At 36.4% G+C, this 23503-nt stretch overlaps 1 protein-coding gene across 1 annotated transcript in view; it reads right to left on the bottom strand.

Moving 5' to 3' along the window:
* POLR3A (RNA polymerase III subunit A) overlaps window positions 1-23503 on the bottom strand; it is a 35076-nt gene that overhangs the window by 5153 nt on the left and 6420 nt on the right. Inside the window, exons 8-29 of the mRNA XM_018068964.2 lie at window positions 23121-23283; window positions 22791-22927; window positions 22269-22372; window positions 21473-21614; window positions 20880-21020; window positions 19593-19662; window positions 18782-18909; window positions 17219-17357; window positions 15109-15273; window positions 14666-14838; window positions 13385-13496; window positions 11960-12078; window positions 10463-10600; window positions 8890-9060; window positions 7979-8092; window positions 6641-6676; window positions 3727-3813; window positions 3559-3641; window positions 1998-2168; window positions 1289-1382; window positions 1086-1178; window positions 454-618 (exon numbers count right to left, since the gene is read on the bottom strand). Coding sequence (XP_017924453.2) covers window positions 454-618; window positions 1086-1178; window positions 1289-1382; window positions 1998-2168; window positions 3559-3641; window positions 3727-3813; window positions 6641-6676; window positions 7979-8092; window positions 8890-9060; window positions 10463-10600; window positions 11960-12078; window positions 13385-13496; window positions 14666-14838; window positions 15109-15273; window positions 17219-17357; window positions 18782-18909; window positions 19593-19662; window positions 20880-21020; window positions 21473-21614; window positions 22269-22372; window positions 22791-22927; window positions 23121-23283 — 2745 coding nt within the window. The remainder of the gene's footprint in view (window positions 1-453; window positions 619-1085; window positions 1179-1288; window positions 1383-1997; window positions 2169-3558; window positions 3642-3726; window positions 3814-6640; window positions 6677-7978; window positions 8093-8889; window positions 9061-10462; window positions 10601-11959; window positions 12079-13384; window positions 13497-14665; window positions 14839-15108; window positions 15274-17218; window positions 17358-18781; window positions 18910-19592; window positions 19663-20879; window positions 21021-21472; window positions 21615-22268; window positions 22373-22790; window positions 22928-23120; window positions 23284-23503) is intronic.

Genomic DNA, 23503 nt, shown 5'->3' with positions numbered 1-23503 from the left:
CAGGTATTCTCACACTCAGACTTGAGGATCTGCATGGTGGCAGGCCCACACAAATAAAAGGACATGCTGCCAATAATAAAGCTTCACTTATCACTATTTTTAAAATCCAGAGTAGACAGTCTCCTCACAGAAAGCTAAAAAAATGCCAGATACTGTCATTTGGTTCAATTCTAGAAGTAGCTGAAAGAAGATATAGCTGCTTCATGCTGCTGAATTTGGAATACTTCAGTAAACGTAAAGAAAGTATCAAAGCTTCAATTTTATTTACAAATATTAAAGGAAGGCTTAGTTTCAACAGCAAAGCAGTACCATCACAATCTAAGAGTTACGGACTCAGCCCATCTATCTTCATTGGCAATACTGCCAAGAACTATTTCATCTTCCCACCACAGACCCTCAAATTATCACTACTGATTACATCCCACAAAAGCATGAGACAGCCTTTGCTTTTACCTTTGGTAGCTCTTCCTTCAGGGACTGCAATACATAATACATTGAACTCTTGCTATTTTCACGAGGGGTCACACATACAACTGCTTCTCCATGGACAGCAACATCCCCAGGCTTTACTCGGAGTTTGGAAATGCAAATAGAGTAGCGCACAGTCTCTGCATTCACCTGTGGCAAAAGTCAGCCAGCAAACATCAGGGTTCTCTCTAAACATCTATCAATCTGCTCAAATAAATGCAGCAGTCTTTCAACAGAATATAAAGAGGAAGAATGTAGGAAAAACGACCCCCAAATATATTCTTATAAATTACCCTTATAAATTGCATGAAATGCTATCCTATGCTGAGGGTGCCGGCCTGTACATTAACCAATGGACAGAAATGTCATCCCAGTGTTTAGCAAGACATAAAGAAATGAATGTTTGTTCTCTCATTTCCAAATAAGGGGAACATTTTCCACTTTGCAAGGAAGAAAAAGGACCCCTCCAGATGTAATGTAGCTACAGGACATCCTTCATTCACTTCCTTTCTTTAACTTCCACTGGTGTGATTTCTGTTTCTGAGCCAGGATAGAGACATAGGAATGCCTTAGGAACATACCCAAGGCATACTCTGCATAAGAACTGAGCAACTCACCTCTAACCTCAGTAGTCTAATGCGCTCTAAAGACAGCTTCACTAGGATGAAACAATCATCGGGAAGAAACACTTCTTCAATATATTCAGAAATCTTTAAGAAACAAGGACAAACTAGTTAGCATGTGAAAATAGCTCAAATGCCCCACAGCAACTGGCTAATGCTTACATTTAAAGGATTAGCAATAACACAATTTTTCTTACCTCTCCTAACAAAGTTTTCTCAATTCTTCCTTTAACTAGACGGGCAAAATCAGGATCATCATCTTTGTCCAAGTGTGCTGTTATAATAGGGGTGCTAAAAAGAACATACACACACACACATACAAAACCAGTTAGGAAACTGCTCAGCTAGATTACAGATGGTAACTTGAATTACAGCCTGCTTTATGGAATTTATCTTGTATCTACAGTAGTATTTAATAAGATAAAGAGATTTTCAGGTTCCTCAGGTATATTTAAGAAAGTTATTGTTCATGTACTTCAGGCTGGTAAAAATATGGAAACACGTTAGAGGTTATAAGATAGGTACTAATGACTGTTTTCATGGTGTATGCTATTCTAGTATTATTTAATTATGGCTTCATACATACCTAGGAATAGGTATGCTTCAACTACTGCAAAACATCAGAAAGCTTCACAATATATGAGACACATAATGGAACATTAAATTAAATAACCATTTTCCCTCATTTGATTTTCAGAAAAATACAACTTCGCCGTCTCTCTGGGCCTAAGTATCACCTACAGTTGGGCAGACACTAGATTCTTCTTGTTTTGAGTATTTGATTTGGATGATATCTAATATATTGCTGAGAACAGGGAAATGTTATCATGTACTGCAAATTTATCTATCAGGTTTCACTTGGGCAAAGGAAAAAAACTGCCAAAGAAATCAAAATAGTGTTAGTACCTAATAGCCTTTGAAGCATTAATGATTTCTTTGATTCTTGGCACACCCAAAGTAATGTTCATTGAAGCAACACCAGCAAAATGGAAAGTCTTCAGAGTCATTTGTGTGCCAGGCTCTCCAATACTCTGTGCACAAAGAGCTCCTACTGCAGAACCAGGCTCCATCTGTGCCCTGATAAATATAGAAAGAGACATAGAAGTCTATGAAGTAAAAAGTCCTAAGCAAACAACAACAGAAACTGTTCTGGTAGATATACAAAAAGTTTGTTAATATATTATTGAGTTTTAATCAACAAACAAGAGAGTGGTTAAAAGGTCACCAATACTCAAGATGGAAAAAGATGCCCTGTCATACAGGCATTCCACAGATTCAGTGCCACTTCCATAACAGATAAAATGCTTATCCTCTTCGTCCAAAGCATCGAGCACGAGATCCAGGATTCTCCCTTCAGGGAAATCCCATATGTTAACATTTATTTATTACAGTAAAATAGGTAATTCATGTTTAAGAACACCTAAGACAAATGTAAGCAGGTACTCCTAGTAACTGAAACATAAAACTGGTAATTGCTTTGAAATAGTTAAGAATTCAAAATATACGTGAATTTTCTAAAACAAGAAAACACATTAGAAAACAATTGATGCAGGTGAGAGTGAGATCACTAAGTACATGTCACCAGTGGCTGCATGGGAAGGACCAAATCCAAGGAGTCTAGTAAATGGAATAAATCTCAGTGGATGAAGAGATTAAAACATCCACACTAGCACACTATCCACATTATCTTGTTAGAGACCAAGAATAACAAACAAAAGGATCCTACAAGCACATAACAGATCCAAGACTATGTTAGAACAAATTGTGATGTAATTCCTCACAGACTGTGTAGATAGAGCAAGAATAACTATCAAGATTCATATAAACTTAAAACTGATCTATTCAGACTTTGTTCTGCATGGACTTATTGGAGGTTTTGAACAACCTCCTGCAAGAGGGGGAGGAAGGGAACATGTCTGCCAGTGGGTGTAGAAATGTTCATGTTTAAACAATATCCTCCCTTACCCTGAATCCTATCACTCCGGGCTTTTACCAGAATCTGTTGTCAAAACACAATCTGTGGATATAAGCAGTAAGCAGCTACAGGAGAAAACTGTGTTCATTGGTATGATTACTACTATTTCAGAAGGAAGGTGCCTAAACACAAGCAGATAGCTTTGCATGCTCAAGAAATCTCAAATGAAACAAAAGCATTTTTTCTACAATGTAGAAGGAAATGAATCTTCTAATGAAAGAATCTGATTATGACTCAAGACAAAAAACCTCACCTGTCTGACCTCTAGAACTGTAATACAAAATTCAAATCTGCCTTAACAAGCCCACATGTAGGTGATGATACTTTTTTTTCTTTTGCATCCTGCCTTGGTCTTGCAATGTCTATGTCATTGGAGCCAACTTGCACTGCATTCACAACAGAACCAACATTCATACAGTAAAAATAGCAAAATACACTCCTACGTGGCCAAGAAAGCAGCAGTATTGAGAACACAGCAGGGTAAACACTTACCTCATATATTTGTCTCTACAAGTCTCTAGAAACTTCTCTAATTGAGTTGGAGTAATCCTATCCAACTGATATAAAACTCTTGGCTGAAAAGAGAATAGAACAGTTGGACAAGCACTAACTTATGAAGACTGAAAAGAACTACATAATTACCCCGTTGAAACTATTTACCTCTGTTGTGCCATTGTCATTAATTCCATACTTGTCTCTAGTTTTTTTTATCTTCTCAGAAACACCTTTGATGAATTTTTTAATTTCCTGAAATCACATTAAAACAACAGTAAGTAAAGACATGGTCTTCATATTGAAGTCTTCAGCAGCAAGTAATTTGCTTAAAGCTCCCAACAGAGTATTTACAAAATAAACTAACAAGGTACAATATGAAGAGAAGAATGTCAAAACTTAGACAAACACATGCACTAGAATTTAACAAATCAGATTGGCTCTTATGTAACCAGAGATCAGTAGCAGTACATGAGGAATAGGGTGCCCACTGAATAAACACATCCTTTCTGAGAACACACTGACAACGGAAGGTGCTCGACTTGGGTTGATTCTTCCTTCCTACCCAGCACCTACTGAAACTGACTTAAAACATAAAAAAGCCCACAAACCTCAACATTCTTATTCTTTGACTATAATGACATAAACACATTCTCATTCATTTCTCAGTATTCAAAACAGTCAAAATGGAAAAGACATAGCAAGTATATAAAGTGTATCTGGATACTTTTCAAAGATTCAAGATGTACTTTATTTATTAGAAAAAACCCCTGATTTATACACGTCAGTCTCTACCTAACATAATTCAAATAACTCCTCTATGCTGTGGAGGTCTTGTAGGTAATTGTACTTGACATGTTGAAGTACGTAAACTTTTCACTCTCTTACCAGGCTTACTCAAGAGCAGTTCTAACAGTCTTTACTGGAACATAAATTGAAACAATAGTGTTAGAAAAATATCCAACACTTCTATGAAAGATCATTCAGTTATTACACTTTGGATATGGACATGTACACTAGAAGTCACAAAATATGAGGTCCATGATTAAACTCCTCCATCAAAGTAGACTCAGTGCAAGTCATTACCATAATACAGAGTTATCAAAAACAAAATATAAACAAAAAGCAAGAGGAAATCCTTTCCATCTACTTCAACAACGATTTAGGAAAGCCTCTGTGGAGAAATGAACAGTTTGATTTTTTAGAGTCCTTTTAAACCTTCTCTATCTACACCACTAGTCCTACCAGACAAAGAAGTAATTACATTACCTCTTCTGCACTAGGTACTGAACTCCTTGCAACCATCACTGTAGCTGAGCACTGACAATCACTTGCAAAATTGAATAAGTATTTGAGGGACCTTTCTTTTTTCTTTTACAATTGAGTTCACAGAATCATTATGAAAACACTTCCATGACAAGATGCATTCATACATTTTTGCCCCTTTTGCCCTGCAGTAAGTAGTATTCACAAATGAAATATTTGGCCACTTTAAAGGCTTTTGACTCTGAAACATTTGCATATAATTGACAATGTGATTTATGTCCTTAAATAAGTTTTGTGATACTAGAGAAGTTAACCTTTTCACTACAGGTGCATAAAACAAGGAATATTGCAGGACTTGCAGAAGTCTTTTTCTCTTTGACAGTCCCTGAGTTCCAGAGTACTTAAAAAAAATCCTAACAACTCCAACATAGTAAACTGATTATTATATATAATTCTGAGTAAGGTATTCAAATTATATGTTACTTCCATACACTAGAGTCAAAAAAGGTGGAAAAAAAATCTCTGAAGACTTATTTTTCATTGTCACAAGTTTTATTCACACACAAGACCTAAAAAAGGAAGTGATTTATTACTCTCAACAGTTGTCAGTTTATCCAAACTATGGATTAATTTATACTACAAAGGGAATGAAAATGTAACTCACTCCTTGCTGAGCTTAAATATCTCTATGAGTTTATAATTTTCAGTGCAACACTGTCTTCCAGGAGCACAGCTATGTAACTTCCAGAGTGGGCTCAAAAAAACATTATAGACTTAAACAGTGTGAAAAAAATCTAAGTCTTTTAGCCTTGACCAGCTTAACAGAAAGGCCCCAGCCAGACTCAGTAAGCTCTGGCTCAATGTGGGCCTTTTGTCAGCTCCTCCAGAGCCAATGTTTAGTCAAAATAGTCCAGGGCATAAACCACAGTCACCCAGGGTTTTGCAGCACATCTCCCAGCACTGGTAGGATCATTTATAGACATGAAGCACTGCTCATATCAGAATCCTCACAGTGAAGAAGCCACTGAAATGCAGAGTGGCACAGACAATGCCACGGGATTCAGCAAAAATCCATTCAAGTCCAGGCAGACCCATTAGGTCAACTCTACATATGGCAGCACTGAGTGGTTGCATGCTGAGCTTTTTCTGTGCTTGCACTCTCAGCACTCATATTCTATCATCTTCAGAAAAACCACAGAAAAGGGACTGATTTTTTTTTTATAATTGGGAGGGTTTCTAGAGATTCCTCTGATTCCAATAAGAAGAAAATGAAAATTTCCATTGACCTGTATCAAATACGTTAAAACGTGAACACAATTGAAATTGTGTCAGCCAACAATCTGCTTTTTTTCAGCTGAATTCCCTCCAGCAAGGGCAGAGTGCAGGCAGAACGAATGCTAGTCTGTTAGGAAAGGGCTGTTTAGACATTCTGTATTCTGGACAAGAATGGATAAGCTCATTAGGAACCTCCTGCTAAAATAACAACAGTAAGAAGTATCTCTGACCTGGAATGGAAAAGTGGAGGAAAGGATAGGAAAACACCAGAAAAAACAAGCTAATATGCCTAAAGGTTGAAAGAAGAGTCAATACCAAAAGAAATGTTCCTCAAAATCCTTAAATGTAACTATGGGAATTAATTCATGTGTTGTAGTTTTCACCATCAAAAAGGTTAAATTATTGTGATGAACACCTACATCATAATTTAACAAGCACTAATGTATGTATGCTAATTGGTTACTTTAGCACTATGCACACATCTTTAGCTAAAAAGCACTAACATTAATTCTCACACATTGCACACACATGCTACAGTTACCTCATTATATTTTTCATAACCTGTCTCAGTTAATGTCTTCAAGGATGAACAGAAAAAAAAAAGGAAAGGAAAGAAGAAAGTGTAACTATCTAAAACTTAAAAATCTTATGTCAAACTAATTATCACTAAAGTGATGTAGTAATATTTTTGCTTCTGAAATTCATAACAATTATTTTCCTAATATTATTAAAAATATGTATACTTCAAATAACAGCTTTATTCCCAAACTCTGATATTAAAATATTGTCTTTATTTTTCCTTCAGAGATGCAGGTAAGATTCGCAGCATATTTCAAATATGGATATAACTATATTTCCAACTCCACTCTACCAACAGAAGTCCTAATCAGGTTTACCTTCTGCTCTGAGGCACTCTGATCTATTAAAAATAAACCCTTCAATCACAGGTCATTAAACTCATGTTGCTCTCATCACTGCCAGTAATCAGAAGGTTCATCAAAGTAGCAGCTTAACCTGAAGGGAGGGTTAATTCTCCAGGTAAGTTAATTCTACAGTTTTTATCACTGACTCCCAAAGAACTCTTGAGAGTGTCTGCTCTCATAAATATTAAAATTGCCCAGTACTCTTTCAAACAAATTGACTTTTACAATTCAAAGTGCAAGCAGTCCTTTGAACAAGCCCTCATCCTTAGAAGACATGTAAGTAGTCTCCAAAGGCTAAAGCCCTGTGCAGCAAAGCAGTTTGTATGACCCATTTTTTTTTTCTGTGCTAGTTTCATAAGCAAGCCAGGTATATAGGTGTGCAAATATATATATATTTTTATATATACACATATATATATGTATATGTGTGTGTGTGTGTGCACATATCTACGCAAGCATATAGGTGGTGTTTCCACTACAGAAAAACAAGCAAATAAGGAAAAACAGTTGTTCAGAGAATTCATAATATCAAAATATATGAATATCATATGAGTATGATACTCAGTCCTAGTGGTTTCTTACATAGAGACAATAAGTATTTAATTTCTGATGCCCCAGGGGAAGCACATACTTACTGTACCATTTTGCTATGGAAAGGAAACTCTAAAAAGATCTCAGATCAATAAAACTTCTACTCAAAAAAGCCCCTAGATTTTTCTCATTTCTAATATTCCTGTGGTGAACATGATCAATTACCATAATAAGAATTAAAATCCCTAGTCCTAGCTCCCCACCCCTAAATGTACAAAAATGCATTACTGAACAAACCACTATTCCTGCTACTAACACGTAAAATTCAGCTGTTGCTTCACCAGATTGATAAGACCATTTTATTTAATTTCCTTAATTAATGAGGAAAAGTTAATCACACTGTGATAAAGAAGTGAGGTAATTACCTGCAGAAAACTGTCTTGGCAGCAAAGGAATTCATTCTTCTTCATGATGGACTCGGCCGTTAACACCAATTCATTTTTACTGAGGGCTGGTTCATTTCGGCACGGATATACAGCCTGGAGAGGAAGAAACATCACTTCTTCACATAAAGCACATGCACAAAACTTCATTGTAAAGACACAGAATACAGATGGGTAGAATTGATTAACACCATTCTTTAGGTTTGGTTGTGGTTTTCTGTAGTTTGTTTGTTGGGATTTTTTGTCTAGTTGTTCTTGTTTCGCTGTACTATACCAAACTATTGTGAAAAGAAGAGGCACACACACTTCTACTTTTTTATGTAAATATGAAGGTATACACACAGGTATACACAGTTCTATCCATTTACTATGCTCATATTACAGAAATCTTAACAGTTATTTCAGCAAAAGGCTCTTCTGTGAGAGGGGCCATATCACACCAACCAACCAACCAAAAACAAAAGCAAATAATACAGGTCTTCAAACATCACAATATATCCAGAGTTACTGAACAACACATCGGCCAGTTCAACACAAAGAACATGCATGCCTTGATTTAATAAGGAGTTATTTTGTGCAATGTACCAAACTAGTACCCAAATAGGTTGGTAGTCATTTATCTAGGGAGTTGCACATTAGGCCCCAAAACTATGTTTAAGCACAGAAAAATTTTACTTTTCACTGCTTATACACAGTTTGGTCCTAGTTGCTCTGTTCCACTGTAAAAAATACCTATTCATATACACATGCTGAACAATGGAACAGGACCACGCAAAAAAGGCAATTTAAAAATAAATACTTAAACTGAAACCATTTTCCTCACAATTTACTATTTCCTCCTACATGCTTAGTAGTCTTATCACACTTCTAACAAGGATTTCAGCAATCCTTACCCTGATATTATCTAGAACTCGCTTGAATTCCAGTGGTTCATCCTTCCCTTCCATAGCTGCAGGATCCAAGCCATCTCCTCCATAAATAAACTGTATAATGTCACCAGTAGAACTTCTGACTGTTAAATCATACTGTGAGCAAAGATCTTCAAGTGATTTTACCAGCCGCCTCTGAAGGGAAAAAAAGGTGCAAAGAAAGTAAAATGGATCTTTTTAAAAATAGCTATTGATTGGGATTACAAGAACTATAGGAACTGGACTCAGGAAATAAATCTGACATAGTGATAAGCAGGCACAAAAACCTATTTAGAATCCCACATTAGCCCTAGGGCTTTACTGTACATTCCACAGAATATAAAAATCAACAATAACAACATTCAAAGCAACAACACAATACTCCACATTCAGAAATTCTATCATACAGGAAACCTAATGCTAAGCTGCAAGAACCTATTGAAGTCTGAGGAATTCGAGGGTTTTTTGACATCATATTCTTCTCATCAGGTTTATTGCTTAAGAGATACAATGCTTTTTGTGTATGGAAGCAGAACCAGTAAACAATTCTTTTCACTGACAAAAAGCAAAGAGGTCATCCATCTGTCGAGGCCATTTTTCTATCTGTGTTAACTATTTCTCTTACATCAACTCCTGGTTTTGAGAAATCCCTTTACTATCATCTTCCTTGGCATCCCAAATAGAAGGCATGCTGTGAAGCATTAATGGTTAAAAACATTATTACTTGAGAGGCTAATTTCATTGTTCTATGAAAGCAAATTAGATCACCAAAGACTAAACTGGTTTTTTTTCTCTCTGAGGAGAAGAAAGGTAAGATTAAATAAATGTTAAGTTGTTTTTTTTTAATTCCAAAGTCCAAGTGCTACAATTTATTCACACAGGATCTAAGTTGAAGAGGAAAAATATTTTGCAGGTTGCTTTTTATATTTATATGTGTTTGTAAATACTTACACACATGCCAACATTATTCCATTAGTTTTGGAGACAAATGGTCTAATTAGTCACCCACCCCAAGAGGTGGTTTTTCTGTCTTTGTACAGTTACTTGCACATCTCAGAATGTGTCCCCAGCCACAAATTATCTTGCCTTTTCTACTGCCTGTTACACTGAAAAGAGGTCTACACTTTTAATACTATGTAAATATTTGCACACAAGTCCAAAGACTGCTCATAATAGCAAGAAGCTTTGTTGGAGGGACATTTTCACAGGAGGTACAGAAAAGACACTAACATATTACAAAACTAATCTAAGTCTATATGGCCCAAGGTGCCTGTTACCTATAGAGAATAGAGAGTGGAAGGGAGTTTTAGCCATCATTCACATCAGTTTTAGGAAAAAAAACCCATAGAAATTAGACTATTAATTTCTAGGCTTTTACAACCCATATTTGAAAGGAAACAGCTTAATACAAGCATGTTTACAAACCTCACCTCTGCTGGAGAATACAGGCAAGCCATGTATTTCACAGTATAAATTATTCCATTACACTGAAAACACACACAGGAGAAATATCCACATTTTGCAGGACTGATAAAATGCCCACCCCACTGACAGTTACCTGCATATATCCAGTTTCAGCTGTTTTTACAGCTGTGTCAACCAGACCTTCTCGACCCGCCATTGTATGGAAAAAAAATTCAGTGGGAGTCAACCCAGAATAGAAGCTGTTAGCAACAAAGCCTTTTGCTGCAGGGAGCTACAGAGAAGAGTGGGAAAAACACAGTTAAAATGCAATGTACATTCTGTATGTTACAGGAAAACACGCTGCATGTCATCTAAATTCTTCCAGAGAGATAGCCAACACACTCACAAACACCTGCGTTTAGCTCTCAAGTTCCATGTTTGTATGGAAGATCTGAATAAAGGCTTCAAAACCCCTTGCCTAGTTCTTCCACATTAATATAACAAACTTTCTCCTTCTCACTACAAAACTTGTCACACTTCTAGCCATTCCTTGTAAACACTACACCGACTTATAATGCTTTAGACTCCCTTCCAAAAATTGAAAAGGCAATTAAGAATGTTCATTTTGCAATAGTAGTGCAAAGGTATTTGCAGTGCTGAAGACTAGGGAACCCAGAAAAAACATGACTGGAGATATGTATATAATTAATTCTCTTGAGTGGTTTGCTCTCACCCTGAGAAAAGTTCTTGCCAATCACCTTTACACAGGCATTCCTTGAAGTCAAGTAACACCAAATTGCCTCTGTGATCAGAGTTTCATCTTAGAAAATCACTTTTTGTTGTTATTTAACACGTAGTTAAAAACCAGTAAAAATGCTAGAGCTCAATTTTAAGTTTTAACTTCTCATCTAACCCAAGAAGTATTGTTTTTTCTTCTATTTATTCAGTATGTTACAGAACTCAGAAGTGGAAATTTGGACACTGAATGACAAATGCAAATGTCATGGCTACCATCTGACAGTTATTTAACACACTAACTAGATGAATGGCTTATACCTAGAATCTTCTTCACTGTTTATTAGATTTCAAATGGCAGGTTAAAAAAATTAATTTCATTGAATTACATTAACAAGTGCATTAGACTCATTATTGCTTCATGTAGGACCAAACTCAAACACGAAACACTGAGAATAACCCATGATACCTATTCTGGAGGAAAAAGAAAAAAACCAAACCAGATTCCAGAAAAGTTTATCTGGCATGTCTCACCTGTCTAAAGATACCAATACATACTCAGCAGTTGACCTGAAAAGTATTAGTGCAATCACACATAATACATGAGAGAAACTTTAACAAATTATTTTCAGGACTCTCAAGAGAACCAAAAATGTATCATCAGACTTATTTTAATTTTACTAAGTTAGAAAAGTCAGAGCAAGGCTTAGCTGTAAAAATTCACAGCATTCTATGGCAACTCAAAACACTACTGTTAACTCCCAAATCACACTCAGGACATTTTACATGGATCATATGCGATCCTTTTTCCTTCAGCCTATCATGACAACATGTGTTACTCTGCATCCTTCTCAAAATGGCTTAAGGAAACTTGTTTCACTTTTCTTCACAGTCTATTGTAAATGTACAGAATTACCTTAGAATGTTTCTCAAAGTGAGGCAAAGATCTGTTCTCAAATCCATCAGGAACTCGGGACCCACTGATAGCCTGCTGACCTACACAAGCAATCATCTGGGATATATTAATGAAGGAGCCTGAAAAGGAAGAAAGGAAAAAAACTCTCATTCACAAATGAGGGATACACTGCTTCCCTGATGAACTATCTTCACTTCCATGAAGATCTCAGCCTCATAACTGGTCAAAAAACCACTCAGAATTTCAAGAGTTAAAGAAGCTTTTCTGTTACTTGTCCTGTTCTTTTCAGCACTTATGCAGAGGCTGACAATTAGGTCCATGATACAACCAACAACTCCTTTTAATTTTTTTCCCTTGTGTTGTAGACATTCATGCCACCACCATTTGACTACAGTCCTTATATTGTCATGGTTTGTGTTAGGGATTGTGTTTTATACAGCCCATGATCCTAACCTACATATTTTGCTTCACAATTTCTTCAGTGAACACATTTTTCATCGAGGGTTCAGTATCTACCAAGATTCCTAGAACAAATTAAGCCTCAGAGCATTAAGTCACAAAATTCGAAGTTTTCTTTACTGAACATGCTTGCAAACAATGCCTCCCCACCTCTCCCTCCCAAATTATACACTTAATATATTCTTCTTCTTAGAGTTCAGTATTTCTTTAGAACAGAACATGTCACCCTGAGGATTTCCACAATTTATTAGACAGCTAATAAAAGGCAAAAGGTTAAGTGATTCCTTCAAATTCTCATAGGAAACAAGGGAAGCTCAAACAAGAATTTGAGAGACCTTATAGCTCTTTCCAGTACCTAAAGGGAGCCTACAAGAAATCCAGAGAGGGACTTTACACAAGAGTATGTAGTGATACAAGGAAAAATTACTTTAAGCTGACAGAGGGCAGGTTTAGATTAGATGTCAGGAGAAAACTCTTTCCTGTGATGGTGGATTGGAACAGGTTGCTCAGCAGTTGTGGATATCCCATTCTGCTCTACTTACACCCCTCATGGACGGGGGATAGGAACTAGATGTTCTTTAATGTCCCTTCCAAAAAATTCCATGATGCTGGGAAATATTAATTCCAATTCTGAATATATAATTTACAGTTGATTTTTGTATATGATATAAAAACTTGCAGTAGAAATGCAACTGAAAACTTTTTACTGATGAATTAGTCTTAACAACATCCTAAGTTCCAATAAGATGTTTTTTAACATGTAATAAAAATTTAAAGACACAAAACCTAGAACATCAGCTTGATTTTAATTAATTATACCTTGCCTGTACTTACTGAGTCACTTAAAATAGATACAACATGAGCTTGCACAACTGACAGTATCAAACAAGCTAAAAAGGTGGAACCAGTAATTTTCACAAGAGTGATGAAGTGAGCAACCTACATGCAAAGTTCAGCTCTCCCTACCTTTAGAACCACAGAGAGCCATGATAAGGGGACTGTTGCTCTTGTCCAGTTCTCTGAGACAGGCACTGCCAGCATGATCTCTGATGACAGAGAGTTCTTTAAGGATCAAGGCCTGAAATCAAATATTTCAGAGGTTCAGCATTTGTTAAAAAACACATACACAAACAGTACTCTATCACTCCCAGCAACACCTTCAGTAGCAAATGCAATTCAAAATACAATCAAGAAACCCAGTCATTGCTTTGGGTAAAACAAGTTTAAATTTTAACTTGCATAACTTTCAGTTTGCTGCACAAAATGTCTTTGTTGGGACAAGACAAGAATATCCAGGAACAGGATCCTGTCTTACCAGCAGCACAAAGTTAAGCTAAATTAAGCACTGCACTAAGCTCTAAGACACACTGCACTACATGAAAGATTACCACAAAAATAATGTATTTTTGGACTGTACTCAGAGAGTACAACGCTGGTCTCTCCAACTATTACAAACATAACTGTATCCAAAAAACATTCTAGGACATGCACAGGTGTCCAAAAAAAGGTGGAGTGGAAAGGACTGCAAGATGTTTCTTTCAGTGAGAATTTCACTTCAAACTGGCTAACTGTGGCAGTACTTCATCATAGGATGGCATTCTGTGGTTTGGGGGTGGTGGTGTTTGGTTTTTTTCTTTTTTCCTTTCTACTTTTTTTAAAGGTAAAAAGTAGACATTAGCCATCCAAGGTGAATATATAAAATCATTAAAGACAATGGAAAGTGTCCTTCAGCTGACCTGACTAAGTCAGTAAGCTTTTGGGCAACATTCATTGCTCTTCACCAAAATTTCTACAGAAAAAAGAAAACAACCCAGCATAACCAAAGTCCACTTAACTTTCACTCCAATAAGGAACAAGATAACACTTGCATGAGATCTACAACCAAAGGAATGTTTTGCTTCTTGTATCACTGTTTTTACTGTTACTGTTCTTAATTAACCTAGAAAATCTTGATAAAAGTAATCAACTCCATTTCAACTACCTATGCCATTTTATTCTAGTGTATCAGTCCAGAACTTCTTGCAAAGAGGGAAGATCTCAGTTGTTAAGTGTTTAGCTAACATTTTTAGATGCATACAAACATCTTAATGTTAAGTCTCTATAGAGTCAGCTCAAGTTGCATGCCTAGGAAATGCATTTGCTTGTATTTTTAGGTTTCAGAAGACAACTTTAGACTTCACAATGTACATGAATACGTTTGTGAAGTCTCTACTCTAAATGTATAGTGATTTAAACCAAAAATTTTACCTCTAGTGTCTCTTCTGCAGTACAACCAGGCTGCTGCTGTAGCTTGCCAGTGTTCAGAGCTTCAATATACTCATCACATTTCTTGTAGCCAGCATGCAGGAGCTCATACTTAGCTTTTAGCAGGCCCTGACCAGGGGTTACATCACCAATTCCAATTGAAAAGCCACGATTAGCTATTATTAAAAAAAAAATAAAAAAATTGATAGCTTCATCTCACATTGAGAAAACAAAACCAGAATATTATAATCATTGAGAACTTTTATTTTTGCCTCCCATCATGTGAACATCACAAGCATATGCACAACCGTTTGTTTCCCCCTCTGCCAGCTTCACAACTGGCTTATTTTTTTTTAAGCACAGCATTTCACATTTGAAGCAAAAATCTTACTTGCTTGCACTCTATTTCTGCACTGAAGTACTATTTTACAAGGAAATGGACTTACAGAGATAGACTGGAGCAAGTCTGGCCAGACGTGACATGGCATCTGCAGCTTCTACCTGTCCCCAGTCTCTCAGCAAGATGTAGAAAATGTTGTTCTTGGATCCTGAACCCAATGTTCCTTTGTCCATACTGCCACTCATTAACTCACTGTTTTGAATTGTGACATCTAGAAATAAAAAGGCAAAAAGAATTCACCAGTTTTCTACATCATGAACTAATCACTAGTAATCACTTATGGAGAGAATTTTTAAAAAAAGAAGCTCTATTCATTAGAAGAGTAAAACTCAAAGACATATTTAATGTATCTGTAGAAATGCATGACTAAGAGTTGCAAGAGGAACAGCCTACAACCAGACCTTAGCAAATAAAGTTAAAATTTATTTTCCTTCCTCCTTAGAAAGGCAAATGTATCCAATTAAAGATTTGTGAGAAGCACTGTGAGTAAGTTTTTGGTAAAAATCTAAAAATAAACTTTGCTTCCTTAATCTAAATAATGTCTTTGATCAATTTTATCCATCCAGAAATAAAGCCCTCAATCATAATAAACCAATGCAATTTATTTATTTATAAAGTGGAGTGAAAAAACTTCAGAAAGTTGCAGTTCTCTTATTTGAAAATTTTGATATTCAGTTCAGCCAAATCACCTCTGGAGGCAGGTAGACTCCTAAATTCCTTTAATTACAAGGGAACCATAACAACTCATCTGCCTTGCCTTTATGTCTGTACACGATGCCTCTCTTAGATTATTCCTTCTTCCTTCATTAGGAACCTTCCATTTCAGGCACTGAATCTTTCTTTAAGATTTAGTCTTGAACCAATTAAAAAGTATCTTGTGTACATGAACTTTAAACTTATTTTCTGATAGCAGTACAATATATATTCATCACCAACTTCATTGTACATCTTTCAAAGGAGTGGTGTATGTACATGGATCCAATTTAAATCATTTTATGCAGAACATTGTAGATGTTTGCACACTGTACTCCATGTTCAATATTTTCAATGTGAATTTAGTTAATCATCTTCTTGAACCACAAGTCAGTGCTCTATCTCTTATTATATAAAATCAAAACATGATAGTAGGATTTCTTGTGTTTTTTGAGAATTTGCAGAGAACTTTCTGAAGAGAATTAGTATGGTTTTAGAAATGCATTTTTTTCAGAGAACCGAACATAGCCAACAACAAAATCCAAACGTTTTCCACATTATGAGCTCCTGTCAAACTCAGAAAATGGAAATTCTTCCCATACTTCCTAGAATGAATACACTGTGGAGCAAAGAAGATGGCTTATGTTCATACAAGTGTGAGCAGAATTGCTTTGTGGCCTTTCATCTCATAGTATTTAGAGGCTGACAAAAATAGTTCCACCACGTTTATAATAAACTTCACAGCCATAGAGTGGTTCTATCTTCTACAGAAATCACTCAGTCTGCTGGAGAGTGGATCTGAGTGCTAATTGGGAAGTTCTTTCTCACATCAACATTGCATAAAAGAATTACTATAAATCAATGGTTCCTCTTCTCACACTTCTGAGCAGCAAGGAGCCAGCCTAATCCTGCCTGCTCATGTTCCTTTCCAACAGTTACCACATGAATGTTAAATTAATTAGAAGCAAAGTCTTGCTTATCTCCTACAGCCTCTTCAACAGTGGTCCTTTGCATTCCATCTGCCACTCTGACTTCCCTAATTGGAAGGACACAGATGGCTTGATATCCTAGGGATTCCTATCTTCCCTGTGTATCCTAACTCCTTTCAGTGTTTGTCTCCTAATCTCTGTATTATTACCCCCACTTAAGATACAAAATTTTTCCATTTGCCCTCTGCACAACCCTTTCCTAAGCTGCTTAGCTTTTCTCTTCCTCTCAGTTCAAATACTAAGTTAGCATCACGACAAGCCCAGCATCAGCCAGAAGACATTTTAGTTTAAGAAAACACCCAAATCTTTTCTTTGGTTTTCAGCATAACTTCAACTTTTGAGAACAACTGCATAATTTTATTTTTCATTTCAAGAATACTTATGTGAAGTACCACTTTAAATCCTACAGTGAACTCAACAAGAGTACAATTTCTTGGAAGACTTTCAAAACACAGCTTCAGAAGTGTCACTCACAAGAATCATTGTAACACAGGTCCTCCCCTTTGCCACAATACTGTTTGCCCTTGGTTCGTAGATTGGCTTTTACAGGACAATCATCACTGGGTTTGAGAATGAGGCTGAAAACCTGTTTTCCTGTCCAGAGTGTTACAGGCTTAAAGAAACAGAAAGAGAAGAATTAGGATTACAAGTTTATGCTATAACTACAGTAAAACAGTAAGCAAGAATGTAATTGTAAAACTGTTTTATATACAGAACCTTTCTATAGAGAACCATACATGTAGCATTCCTTTGAATAGGGAAGTATTATGCACTTCTACAGTTTAAAAATCTCTGAGTGCAGCATGGTTATCCTTTACATCAGTTATGTGCTTGCATTTAGAGAAACATGCTTTATTGCTCCCTCTTATGTTTCCCTTTCTGATTAGAAAAGAAAAGAAAAAGATGCTGCTGCTGTCATTTAATTTCTCGAAGAGGTTGCAACATTTACAATTCCTTCTTTATATAGTGCCTTTGATTTAAAATTTTAGGAGTTTAAAGATTCGTATAATTATGTACTCCCCTCAGCTGGAGTTAGATGTAAGCAACTGTCACAGCCAGCACTAAAATTATTAATCTGGAGTGACAGAAGTAGTCAAAGAATCACTGCTCTTGGCTACTCACAGAAGTTGATACACATTTACAGAATTCACATTAGATACTGCCCATAAATTCCCTAACCTTGCTTTAAGTTGTATTATTCACTGATATTTCAATTCCACTTCCTGAATTCCCCTAATATTAAACTCATTATTTTGAAATTAAATAAAGGATATAAAAACATATACACCAACATTTAGTATTCGACAAATTTTAAAATGTACTAACTCTCTCCAGACAATACTATTTGCCTTAAATACCAAATTAATCAAATACAAACACCCTCAAATGTATGTGAATGAAGGCTTAACATACCATAATCTAATAAACGATACTAAAACTCTCTTCAAAGTTTGTAAAAAATACACAAATACTCTGCCCTTCATGTTTTGTGTAGATGATGTACCAAAGGAAAAAACACCCTGCAAGCAAACAAATTACACAGCACTCATCCTCTTTAACCTTTAACACAGCTAAAGGATACTCTTTCCCAGGTTTACTGTCTCCTAAACCTTCAACTATTGAGCATTTCAGGACCCAAAGAATAATACAGTTTCTGTACTCAGCCCCATATTACTCTGCACAGTCAGTAACAGTGAGGTCACTAAGAACAATGTATTTTCTGCTGGTCACAAACAGCCAGGAGATCTGTGTCACAGCAGCAGGACAGCAGCAAAGCCATGTTTGAACCCTGAAGGAATCCTGCATCTGGACAGCACCATGCAAGGCTGACACCTTCCAGTGTCAGGAACCCACAAACCACTTCTGCACAGCTTCGACCCCAAATTCTGATCCTTGCACTTCACACTAGACAAATACAAAATCTCATACAAAACTAATGTCAGAGAACAAGAACTGTCTCTGCTGAGAACATCACCATGGGTCAAGTACACACAATGGAGAAAGTATTAGTAAAATGAAAAAAATACTTTGACACACCTTCAGAATTGCTGGGGGTGGAAGGCGAACTTTAATCTTTTCATCCTTGCCAACCAGGATAGAAGCAATAATTTGACAGGCTTTGGCTCGATCAAAAAAGGTATCTTTTAATGTAAGAAGATAGGCACCTGGAATGTAAAAAAAGGATTATGACAGAGCAAATTAAGATTAAATTTAAAAACTATTGTATATTCAGTGTCAATTACTTCATTCTAATATTAGTTAGCTACTTATGCAAAATGACCATAGTTTAAACAGCTTCGGTTGTAAATACTTTACAGATTTTTTTAAATTGCTCCACATCAAATTCCTAAAAATGAGAAACAGTGCATTTCTGTAATCTATTCTCTCTCTCTCAGAGTCTATCCCATCAATGAATGGGATTTATTGTTGTACACTTTCTTCCTGATGTTCATTGGACATTTCCCAAAGCATTTAGGACATTGAAGGTACTTACTGTAGGTTAAAACAAATTTTTAATGAATGAAATCAACTCCTCTACCATAATCATAAACAGTTTATGCTATCGACCTAATGCAGATAAAGATCCCAAATATTCATTTGCAGAAAAACACTGCAAAACCTATGTAAAGGTAATAATAATGGCAGCCACAAAGGTAGGCAGTATAAGAAATCAGTCTGAGGACATGACTATATTTCAGGCAAACAGTGGCCTTATTTCATAATGTCACTTTGACCTGTGAAAGAAGAAATTTTTTAATTAATGTGGAAAAATTCTGGAAAGGAGGGAAGTGATTCTGAAGGAAAAACTGTTAAATATCACACCTCTGAAATAAGCTCATATACATACCTGTGAGAAAATCCTGAATAGCAGCAATAAGAGGTTCTCCATTTCTTGGTGTTACCAAGTTTGCTTTAGTCTATATGATACAAAAAAACATCATGCATTTGAAGACACTTATATTCTATTTGCTACTCAAAACAAAACTTTACCATTTAAGGTATTTATTTTAGCAAAAATGGTCAAAGCTTATTCTAAATCAAAGTACAGCTTTCTTCAAAAAGATAGAAAAGTAAAACAAGTTTCAGTTCACTGCAGTCCATGCACATCTATTGACAGCTAAGGAATAGTTACTGGAAATTACGTATTCTGTTTCCAAAACAGAAGTTGCAATCAACTTGATGTGTTTTGGTAGGGACAGTTAAGGGAAGGGAAGACAAGCTAGCTTTGAGAACCTGGGAAGGAAGAAAAGAGGTTACCCTTACTATGGAGAGCTACTGGAATATTCCAAGCTGTGTGGTCCTTACTAATCAGTAACAGTCAAGCCAGCCACCTCCACAAGCCCCATGTTCTTATGTTCTTCTCTAAGTCTGAGTCTTAGTACTCAGTCTACTGCTCCAGTTCATCACCCCCACCCCCTACCCCAGTGAACACACACCCACAAAGACCTCAATCACACACTTGGGGGCTGGGGGTTTTCTTTTTAAGCTCGTGAGTCAGTTCAGGGAGCCCATACAGGCTGCAGCCAACAGTTGTGTGGGTACATCTGAAGCAGCAGTGTCATTTAGTCACCCTAAAGGAGCAATGTACCGGAAAATCCTCAGCTTGATACTGTTGACTCTGCTTTCACACCACAGATCAAAGCTTGCAACTATGGGATCCCTATTTATCTACCCTCCCTTCTCCCTTTTTGACCCTGCCCTAAGAGCCTCCTGCCTTCTCTGGTAAGTTGCCTTCTCCAGTATAAGTCCAGTATTGCTGCCACATTTCCAGCTGGTCTGTCCATCTTAGATTTAACATGCATGCTGTCAGACCAGAAAGCAAATATCTGTTGGTAATAGAGCCACCCTAGTTGGGTAGCAATTCCTAAGGACAGTCAGGTAAAAACATACTAATGATATCTGCTTACTTAAAACCACTGGATTTTCCACAGATATTAAATTTAGGCTACCATTAAGTAACAGTCCTAATTTATTCTGAATTCCCTTTTGCAGAGTTTTCAGGTAGCCTCAAAGTTAAAAATTATCCACATCCAGTAATCTAGATAATATTTCAGATTTCATGTGCAAGTTAAGAAATACAGGGCTCAGCCAATCTGTCACTAACAAAATCCCAACCCAAACATTATCAACCTACCCCCATTAAAACAAGTGCTTCTGCTTTTGCTTCTTCTGTCTGAGGAAGGTGAAGGTTCATCTCATCTCCATCAAAGTCTGCATTGTATGGTGTGCAGACACATTCATTGAATCTGAATGTCCTATGAGGTTTTACTCTAGCCTGGAAAACAGGAAAAAAAAAAGTGATGCACATTCAGTCAAGTACAGATGAAAGATGAAAATTCCTGATTAAAGGATTTAACTCAAGCAGGAACTGACAGAAATAGTACTTATTGTATTATAGAAACATAGCTAATAGTTGTCATTATGAAGAATTTATACAAAGCACAGAAAGACAATGTGCTTTGCAGAGATCACATCAACTCTACAAAAATGAAATGCTCACATAAGAACAGATACCAAAGTCAATTATGGCTACTGGCAGAAGACAGCTATCCCAGTACACATCAGTTCCCATGCAAAGGCACAACTGCACTGTACTCATGCTAGTTCCCACACACTGCTTCAGAAGATGCTGTTTATTTGTGCTCATGTGAGACAGAAACACCACTGAAGGTAAACCACCCAATATCCAGGGATGCCCCACCTCTGTGTTAGACTGTGTGCACTTACAATGTGAGCCATGATGCTCAGCTTGTGAAGAGAGGGCTGTCGGTTGAACAGGACTATGTCACCATCTATGAGGTGTCGCTCCACAATATCACCAAATTTCAGCTCCTGGGCCATCTTTTCTCGGTTCCCGTATTTCAAAAATCTTAATAGCAACATATAATAACAGAGTCAGAAGAAATATAAGCAGTAGATGTAAAGACAACTGAAAAATAATTTTGTGTTAATAATGCAAGCTTTTTCATTAAATGTTGGAGTATTTGTATTACAATAAGTAGAAGACAAAATTGTCGAATGTATTTCGACATCAGTTAACAAAGCTACAGTAATTAGACCAGTAAGTAAGAAAAAAGTCAATTTATAAAAACAGAATTTGTTTCAGTTGTATCAAAGAGTATAGGAAGTTTTATTAATATATTATCCCCTTTTACTACCTATAAACTGACTGCAGATTAGCTTTCATGAAAACAGGCAGTACAACTTGCCCATAACTGCCCATTTTCATTCACATCTGTACTACACCCTCTATTTCAACTAAGTCTCAGTCACAAAAAAATACCAATCTAATTGCAGTTCATTATCATCAGTACGTGCACTTCAGATTAAATGTAACAGATTATTTAGAAATAAATATTACACTAAACCTGAGGAGATAATGACAATTCTTTTGCTACTGCCCATAATGAAAGATTCTAAAAATAAATGTTAATCTCTTTAGATATAACCTGTTTTCACATAGCAGTAAGAACAAGTCAATGAGGAGAAATAAAAAGTGAATCGTTACAGAAAAGCTTGATACCTTTTCATTTGGGTGTGCCTTTGCTGTATGAAGTTGGCTCCAGGATGAACATCAGGACCGTTACAAACAAGTTTCCTCATAAAATTAATATTTGCTTTGTTCACCTGTTGCATAAAGACTTCAATCAGAAACAAACGAAACATGTTTCAGGATCTCTTGTTTTAACTGGTGGTTTTTGCATTTTCAAATTTTAGGCTCAACTGACAATCTCCTGTCACAGCCTCAAGCTGACAGGAAGCTATGCAGGAGTTCAAAAAATATGAAGCAAAACTCTTCCCTCTAGATAGGTCACACCTTAGACCACATGCCCTCTCAGCACTTGCCATATCCAATGCTAAAGCCTTCATTTGCCAACAGCAACAAAACTGGCAAAGCATCACTGAATGACCTTTCAAACAGAATGCAACACATTCACTCCCTTTTATAGAAAGGCTAAAAGGAAACAACACTGAGGTCTGGTTTCAAGAAGAGAAAAAAAAAAAGCATAGGAAGAGTTTTGAGTTTTGGTTCTGTATTACTTACCTTTTCAGGAAAGGTCAGTATTTTAGCAACATGAATAGGCACTGCTACTTCATCTATTCTTAAGTTAGGATCAGGTGAAATGACTGTTCTGCCAGAAAAATCCACTCGCTTTCCAGACAGATTGCCTCTAAAACGACCTAACAAAATAAAAACATTAAAACTCTTTTATTAAAAATTGTTTGCAAAATGTTATCTGTTAAGACAGCATATTAGAACATCCTTTAAGGTACAGCACTGAAGTGTAACACAACAGTGGCAGAGATACACCTGACAATAGCAAATATTTGCAGCTCAAAAAAAATAAAATTAAAACCAACTTTCTAGACATACCTTGCTTTCCCTTAAGCCTCTGAACAAAACCTCTGGTCCATTTCTTAGGTGCCATGTTGAGAGGAATTCCTGAGAGCTCACTATTAATGTACAGGGCACACTGCAGTTGAAGAAAATCCCAGTCTTCCATAATCATCTGTGTTTTGGCTCCTGATATCCTATGCTAAACAAAATAGTCATCCAGTTCAGAAAATAAATATAACACCACATATTAAACTAGCAAAGTATTTTTCTGTTTTAAGTGCAACTCTTCTTCTGCAAATAACACTATGACACTTCCATACACTGGAATGAAAAAGGCAAGGTAACTTTATTACAGGCTGCATACTGCTATCTTTTCACTAACGTGGGCTTTGGATAAAACTAGGGATTTGTTTAAATTA

Source organism: Manacus vitellinus, unplaced genomic scaffold, assembly GCF_001715985.3.
Source record: "Manacus vitellinus isolate BGI_N305 unplaced genomic scaffold, ASM171598v3 scaffold_15_pilon, whole genome shotgun sequence".
NCBI lineage: Eukaryota > Metazoa > Chordata > Aves > Passeriformes > Pipridae > Manacus > Manacus vitellinus.
This window is presented reverse-complemented; position numbering and strand designations above follow the sequence as displayed.